General features: G+C 50.4%; 1 protein-coding gene across 15 annotated transcripts in view; it reads right to left on the reverse strand.

Moving 5' to 3' along the window:
• Positions 1 to 8,493, reverse strand: part of AFDN (afadin, adherens junction formation factor) — a 98,314-nt gene extending 89,821 nt beyond the window's left edge. For 7 of the 15 annotated variants that reach the window (XM_079779932.1, XM_079779931.1, XM_079779930.1 and 4 more), the window contains exon 1: positions 8,187 to 8,492. In XM_079779932.1, coding sequence (XP_079636058.1) covers positions 8,187 to 8,291 — 105 coding nt within the window. In that variant the 5' untranslated portion in view covers positions 8,292 to 8,492. Of the gene's footprint in view, positions 1 to 7,012; positions 7,214 to 8,186 lie in introns of those variants that run through there. The other 8 variants (XM_079779937.1, XM_079779927.1, XM_079779934.1 and 5 more) reach the window with 4 other exon arrangements.
• Positions 8,494 to 8,711: the final 218 nt, after the last annotated feature.

An 8,711-nucleotide genomic window follows, 5' to 3' on the forward strand; every position in this document is an offset into this window, starting at 1 on the left:
TAAAAACACATTTTAAAATAGTCGAGACCTAAACATTCAATGTGGTAGAAACCCTGTCCATGGTACTCCTGGCCGGCTCCTCGTCCAGAAAAAGCAGAAGCTTAGCTGGCCTACAGAGGAATGAGTCCTCTATCAATTCACTGGTTCAGCAAGTAAGATTTTTCATCTGTGTCTCATTATCCTGATAAATTAAAACAATATGTTTATTAATAAACACATTTCACTAAGTGACTGAAATCACCAAAATAATCGAGTAATGTTATCTATAAAAGGAAATGATCACCAAAAATTCAAAATGAACTTGCACCTAGCCATGAATTAATAGCACATTTGTTGCAAAACAAGTTGCCATTGAGTAGCTAAATTAATCTGAAGATTTTTTCATCTTAAACATAAACTCATTATTCTAACCTTTTGTTTTTACTACATGCATTTTAAAAACATATTCATGTATTATTTTGAAGCATTAAAAGTCTGTCTTATACATGGCAGATTTTAGAGCATAAAGACTGTGGTTATAGGTCTATCTTTCTCTCAGGAAATATAATAAAGCTAAGGAAAAATATAACCAAAAACAACATAAAAAAGACACCCTTACACAGTGAGCGTTGGCAAAATCCAGAGCTTACACTGGAAGGGGACGAAAGGACAGGCAAGTGCCAGTCACAGCCCACATCTAACAGCACACCCGCCTCCCACCCACTGGGGTGCACGGGACACCATTGTTCTCAGACTGGAATTGACCCATGAGTAGGAGTGGCCTACGTTATATGCTGAGTCGGTCAGAGCAGCAAAATTGCCTGGTCACCACTTTCACTAGGTTGTGACCAGTATTCTTCAATAATAAAATGTAAATGCTTGATTATTAAAAATTAAAATATGTACTTATAAATGTAAAAAAAACCAATCAAATATGTAACAATATGTGAAATACCAAATTAATAATATTTGAAATCTACCTTTTCTCATAATACGTTAGCTTCATACCCTAGATGGAAAGCATCATAAAATATAGACTCTAATATCTACATTAGAATATTTGTTTTCAATCTGCTCAACCCAAAATTCTTAAACCCCATGGCTAAGTATTCTGGGCAGCAGCTCACAAACTGTAGCCCAGGAATCCTTGGGTTCCCGTGGACCCTCAGGTCAACTGTGAGGTTAACTTCCCACACTGATGCCCACAGCACTGGCTCTCCTGCTGGGCGGGCCTTTGTACGGACGGGCAGGGTAATGATGGGTGGGACTGACAGCACATTAATTAGCACAGGTCAAGGCAGCAGCATCAACCTGTACTAGCAACGTTTCTCACGGCCATGCATGCACACTGTCACCTAAGAGTATCTCTGACGAAACAAATACATGAGTATTTTTTTCTCCTTTCAATCATGAGTATGTGTTCAATATGCTACATGCCCACGTGGGGAATATATATCATGAACTTCTATTTGAGCTACATACCAAGTTCTAGGACATCTCAAGAAAAAGCACACGAGCATCTCCAACTTGTGGGTGAATGAGCACGCACCCGTGGAACCCACGTTTACCTGAGAGCAGCTGAGAAATGTATTCAGATAATAATACCAATATCCACCTAAAAACAACACATTTGAAAGACAACTTCCCAACGTAGAGACCTGACACTAAGCACGCATATACGGTAGCCGGTGTGCATTTTAAGAACACAATGGTTCTTAAATACCGGGCGTGGCGAACAGTGGTCAGACTAGCGCCCGTTTCCTGTCCTCCTAAACACAGGGGACTGGACGCAGAGCAGTCTGCAGTCTCGGTACCAAACGCCGGTAACAGTGGCATAAACAGAAATTGTAACGTAGAAATCGTATCGGTTCTCCTGTGAAAGGTCAGGAAATAGAGTGATGTGTAGGTCGCCACGGAGAGTACCACCAGCAGAAACAAGGATAAAGAGGAAGTGCATTTTGGGAAGGAACAACTGGTTTAAATTGCCAAGAGCAGATTCTCCTTTCCACAGAACATGTACGAACTCAAGCAACAGAGAACTCTAAGCTATGCTTCTGAATAACAAGCCAACTGGACTGCTCTTAGCCGACAGAAATACCCCCACAACGGGAACTGATGAGCATTTTTTCACGGGTCCTAATTTGGGGGGCCACGCTCTCTTTTACTATGAAACCAATGACACCTTCAGGTGGCGTTTGTGACGCAGGAAGAAACCTCATTTGGAAACAACCTGTCACACCGTCTCCCCATGGATGGTGGCAGAGCGCGCCTCAACAGCGACGCATCCTCACGGAAGACGGCCTTAAAACAGGAGGGAAATGCCTGACACCCGGGAGGATGGTCCTGTCCAGTCCGCCTAAGCCCCTGGGCACGAGCGGCACCAGTCACCTAAGGAAGTCCAAACTCCAGAAACGGAAAAGAACAACCGTTTACCAGCTCTCCTGCTCACACCTGGAGGCTGGAGACACTCCCTGTGCGCGCCTCGCGTCCTGGCAGACGCACTACTCCATCCATCAGGTGGCCCTCGCTATCATGACAACATTTAGAAAACCAGGCGTGCTGGGTACTGAGCCTACAAACATCACCACGCCAACGAGCACAGCAAAAGCTCCTGTCTTACCTTCTGTAAGCAACACAACTTAACCTTCTTACCATTAACGTCACAGAAATGTCTTCTGAGTACAAGTACAGGAATTGTGGCTGTTTTCCAGTCAGTCAACTGTTCACCCTCAGCTCCTCCAGATACGTTCACTCAGGACGCATGCAGCGTGCAGGTGTGCAACCTCCGCTCGTCCCCGCCTGGGGGAACCCACCTTCCGGGAACACGCTTCCCTGGTTTACAAACCATCAGCCTCGGCACTTGCTCCCTCTTGCCTGATCGAATCACCGCTCTCTAAGTTAAACCACAATGGCTTTGGTCAGTCCCGCATGCCAAGACAGGAGGGCGGTGTTCTATTTTCACGGTGCGGGAACAAAACCTCGCCCAGAAGACTGAGCCAGCAGACCGCCACCCCTCCCAGCTCTCCGGCCTGCTCAGTCAGTCAGTCACCGTACAGGACTAGAAATGCTCAGGAAAAGCTTCTGCTCGAGCATAAAGATGGTCCAGCTCTGACAACATGCCTGGCCTGCTGTCCCCTCCTACCTGGGACTAGACACCCACCCGTGACTGCCAGGCCCTGCCAGAGGGTCAGTTCAGCCCCCAGGCGGGGCGAGCTCAGGCCTGGTCACAGGGTCTGCAGGGCTGGGCACACTGCTCATTATCGAACTTACAAGTGTAAATGTAGGTCAAGCAAGTTTCCGCCCCGTCCTGGGCATCTTCAAGATGAATGCCCACTTCCTGAAAAAACTCATCAAGACAAAACCAACACTCTACCTAACCTGGAAATAACTTTCAAGTAAGAGGTCAGTTTAATTTTATGTTCCACACACATTATTTGCATAGCCATTTTATTTATAATAAAGGTAAACAGGTTTATATCAAAATAATTGCTATAATACTTGCTAGCATTTTCTGACATTATGCCAGAGTTCAAGTCTGGTAAAACCATTTGTAAACAAATTAACCACCAACACTGAGTAATAATGTTTTACACGCTACCATTGCTCAATTAAATCCCCAAGAACAAAACCAGAAACCCTTTTTTCTTACGGTTCCCGCCCATTTGGTACCATATCCTGAGCTTCTGTGGTTCCTATTTTTTCAGAAACGTGAAAAGACTGTTTCCACTAGTATTCCGCCATTAACCACATTCAAAATGTAATGGCTCTAGAAAAGCCTATAGTTACAGCCTGTCCATGCCAGGAAGTCTGTAAGCTGCACCAAGTAAAGTTATTCACTGGCAGGAAGATAGCAAATTGAAGCTAGTCTAGATAGAGTTTTAATTTAAGATAACTAAACAATGTTAAACAAGGTCTCTACCTCAGATTCAGCACACACCCATACAAATATAAACCTTAACCAGTTATTCCAGGAAATAAAGTTTGTAATCGCAGGTTACAAGTTATAAAAACAAACAGAAAAAGGAACAGATATGCCTATAAATACTAAAAACACACCATTGGCAACTATCTCAATATACATTAATCATCAGGAAAAAAAGACCTTCCGAAGTACTAATGTATAATAATAATACAACTCTTGTTTTTAAATAGTTTCAAATCTAGGTAAGTCATATATATGATCACGAAGAGCTACCGCCTCAGCACTGGTCTGGAACACAGGCTGAGCCTCAGTTATGCAATTGAGAACTCCTTCACCCAGAGACTTCACGCCCCTCTGCTGACAAGCCAGGAGTTATTTTTTACACACTCCTCTGGGAGATACGAATCACCACCACATTACGTCTCAAGATCAATCAGAGTATTAAAACAACTAATTATTCTTAAAAGTATTAATAAAAAGTAAATATTTTCCCAAGTATTAAAAAACTATTAAAATATTCACCTTTGGTAAAGTATATGTAATTCTAGGTTATTTTTCTCATCAGTGAAAAAAGAAGGCAGTGACCTCAAGAAACAAAAGAAATGACTTTAAGAAATATTTCATGAAGCAAAGTGGACAACTAGCTAGCATAGCTTTTGCATTTAATTTAATCTTTATACAAAAGAATGAGACTTGAAAACATGGTCTTTAATACCTAATAACCTAACAGACAATTTCACTGTTTTCTAAAAGCATATATCCCACGTCCTGTCAGCACACAAAGAAAGCGATATTCAATATTCTTTCCACAATATATTTATTGGGCACGTACCATGACAGATATAAGAATATTTTTTAAAACAGCACTCTAAGCTCTTGCCTTCATAGATGACCAGGGACAGAGACAGAGGGGCCGTGGCTCTAACGACAGAACAGGTCCAAGTTAAGCAACAGACACCACAGGACAGGAGGCCTGAGGGTGCTCTCAGAGGCCCCTGAGGATGCTGGGAAGTGAGGACCGGCAAGAAGCACTCGCCCACACGAAGTCATCAGAAACCCCCAACAGAAGTGACACCTCAACGTCACTAACAGAAAAGGGCGGACTAACAGCTTCAAGAAGCTTGTGTTACGAGCCATCATGTTCCACAATAACCAAGACATTAATTCAGCTTAAAATCACTCTCCCGGTGATAATATGTCAACCCCGAGTTTAGTCATCAATTCATTTGAAAATTCCAAAAGAATCTAGGATCCAACTGAGGAGGGACTGAAAAATATACATCCAAATACGAATGTGAAGGAAAAAGCAAACATAACCAGGTGGATTTTAAAGCATATTCTAATTTTCTTAAAAAGTGAATGTAATCCAAAAGCCAAGCTTATCATCATCCTAAACAGAAACGGCAGGATTATCAGCGGTTATCGAGGCTGCCTGAAACCACCAACTATAAATGATCAATGCAGTTGTAGGCGTTGATAATAGATACTGATCACTGTACCTCCCCAAAAAGGAAACAAACCACCATACACATACACAAGAAGAGTACGCAAACATATAAACATAAGGCCTACATCTCATTCCTACAAATCAAATTCTACAGTGAATTTGTTCAACACTTGCTGAGCACAATAAACGCTAGCAGAGCGCTAGCAGACTTGAAGAAAACTAAGAAATATGATTTGTGATGGCCCAATAGAAAAATTGGTCAAGATGGTAAAAAATTCCAGGCATTTAGATAAAGCCAACTGAAAGTGAAATAGTGACTTATGAATTAACATAACATACGTGTACCTGGATCATAACGAAAGCTACAACACATTAAATGCAGAGCTTAACTTCCAAACCAGAATAAGCGTAATGGTATGCAAAGCTGCTCTAGAAAACGCAACAGAAGTGAGACCTAGATACCAGACAATGAGAAAACTAAGAAAACAGCGTATGGGCATTCAAAAACAACCCATTTCATCATGAAAAGCCTTCTAATAAAATCCTGGAGATCATTTCTAAAAACAGAACTGTTCAGGTGTAAGGGGGGAGGAAGGAAAACCTACAAAATGAAAAAGTTCTTCAACGTTTGTTTTGCTTCAACAAAACAAACACGTAGGCACAGCCTTTCACCTGCAGAGTAACCACCAAAACAGTGGCTCTCCCACCGACAGGCCAGCGTCACTGCAACCAACGCCCACATGTACGGAAACAGGAACTTTCAATGGGGCGCTTACAAACAGAACTTGGTGAAATCAGTGAACTATCATCTGTCCTGATTTAGGATTTTTTAAAGCACCAACTCCATTTAAAATTCCAAAGAATAAACTTCATTAAGTACCTATTACTAAACTGAAAAAATATTCCTTTTCTCAACCAGACATGGTAAATCTCCCGAAAAACAATGATAAATAGACCCATTCAGGCAGAAAAACAACTCTGTGCCAAGATAATATTTTACGTCCGAATTTTTTAAACCAGAGACAAGAAAAATGAACTCATTCTTCTGAAAGACAACATGACCCTGACAGCTAAATTACTGCCTGTCACCTTCCCAAAGACACGCTGGTAAGTCCAGACACACATACTAACTTCCTCACGAGCAGCTAACTCATAAAATCAGGAGAAGACGAGTGGTCAGTCCGGAGTAACTTAACACATCCGTGTTCAAATTGGCCACCTGAACCCCAAAATCTACACAGATGCTCGCTCGCCTTACAATGGGGTTACAGCCTATTAAACCCATCCTTTGTGACAATATCGTCCATCGAAAATGCATTGAATAGACCTCGCCTACCAAACACCACAGCTTAGCCTCGCCTACCTTCAACAGGCTGGGAACACAACAAAAAACAGCAAAAACGCCGGCAACCAGCGCACCCGGAGTCAGAGTTCTCTGCCATGGTGGGTGCCAGCACCCCAGGGGTACCGCACCGGGCACAGCTGGGGAAGAGCAGCATCTGAGGTGCAGTTCCCACGGGGCGCGGGGCTTCGCACCCCCGTGAAGTCTAAACACGAGTGCAGAGTGGGCAGTGGCTCCCCTGAGCGGAGGGCGGAGCCCCGGGTTCCGGAGGGACCGCCGTCCTCGCTCAGAAAGACACGCGGGGCGATCAGGGGAACCACACCTCGGGAGGAGGCTCCGGGTGCCGCTGCGGCGGGTGCTCAGGAGCGGGTCCTTCCACACCGAACGCGGACGCTGAGCTCCTCCTGGAGCGGAGAGGACGCACGCTGTTCCAGGGACTCCCCAGGAGGCACCCCGCGGACGGCGGGGGTTCACGCTGCTCCAGGTGCTGCACCCACCACCGCGCACGAGAGAAGCAGCCCCACGTTTGGGGTTAAGAACCGACCCCCCGGTCCTTCTCCCGCCAGCCCCGCTCGGGACGGGCCCCACCCGCTCCTCAGAGACCCGCCGGACGCTTTCGGCGGCTCTGCCACCAGCAGCCACCATTGTCCCCGGCCGGCGTGCGGCTTCCTCCTGAGCTCGGGGGCGCCCGGGACTGGCCGCCCCGCCGCCAGGCGAACCGCGCGGCCGGGGCTGGGAGCGACCGGGCCCCTCCCCTGAGCCCTCTCCCCGGCCCGGCCCGGCCCGGCCCCCGCCCTCCCGGCCCCGCGGCCCGGCCGCCGCTGGAGGAGGGGCGCCCTGCCTTCGACCTGAGCCGCGGGCAGGAATGGGGGAAGCCGCGCGTTCCCCGGAGTCCCACCCCGGCCGCGTTCCCAGCAAAGCCGCACGGTCACCGCAACTTTCCCGGTACCTGCGCTCCGCTCGCCGCCGGCACCCCAAGTTTCCCACCCCGCCCCCCGAAGCACAGCGCCGCGCGTCACATGCTCGCCGGTGACAAAGGTCCCGGTGGCCCCAGCCGCGCGCCGCGAACCCCGGGCCGCGGTCGGGGAAGACGGATAAAGCCACGTCCGACCACGCCCTCCCCACCGCAGGCCGCGAGGGGCCTCGCCGCGGCCCCGGCCCGCCACCCAGACACGGGCCCAGACCCCCGACCCGGGCCCAGACCCCCAACCCGGGCCCAGACCCCCGACCCGGGCCCGAGACCCCGCCCCCGCCCCCCGCCCTGGGCCCCCACGGGGACCGCGACCCCGTACCCGGCCCGCGACCCCCACCTCCGATCCAGACCCCGCTGGGCCCGAAACCCCGCCCCCGGCCCGGGCACAGGTGACCGCTCCACCCGCGCCGGCCCGCGGCCACCCCGGGGCGCGGGGCGGGGGTCCCGGGAGGCCGGCCCGGGGCGGGGGTCCCCGGGGGGGGGCCGTGCAGGGGGGGGGGCGGCGGAGGCCGGCGCGGCGCACCTCGGTGGGCTGGCTGATCTCGAACAGGTCCAGCCGGTTGGCGTTCCAGTGGTGGATGATGTCGGCCAGCTTCCGCCGCTCCTCCTCGCGGCCGCCCGCCGACATCCTCGCGGCCGCGCTCCTCCGCCGGGCGCCGCGGGGGTCGGGGCCGGGGGCGCGGACGCGGGTGGGGCCCGGCCGGACCGCGCGCCCACAGGTCCGCGGGCCCGGCTCCCCGCGCGCTCGGCCGCCTCCCGGCCGCCCCGCGCGCCTCGGGCTCCGCGGGCTCCTCGGCTCCACGCGCTCCCGCTCCCGGCTCCGCGGCGCCTCAGCCGACCCGCCGCCTCCGACTCCGGGAAGCCTCAGCCTCCGCAGCCGCCTCAGCCCGCCCGCCTCAGCCCGCCGGCCGGTGTGCGCCCTGCGCGCCCGCACGCGCCGCCCGCCCCGCCCGCCGTGCGCGCCCCCGCCCCGCGCACGCGCACCGCGCACGCGCCCCCGCCCCCGCGCACGCGCACCGCCGCACCTCGGCGCCTCCGCTAGGTGCTG

This window comes from Cnephaeus nilssonii (assembly GCF_951640355.1).
Source record: "Cnephaeus nilssonii genome assembly, chromosome: 9".
Lineage (NCBI taxonomy): Eukaryota > Metazoa > Chordata > Mammalia > Chiroptera > Vespertilionidae > Cnephaeus > Cnephaeus nilssonii.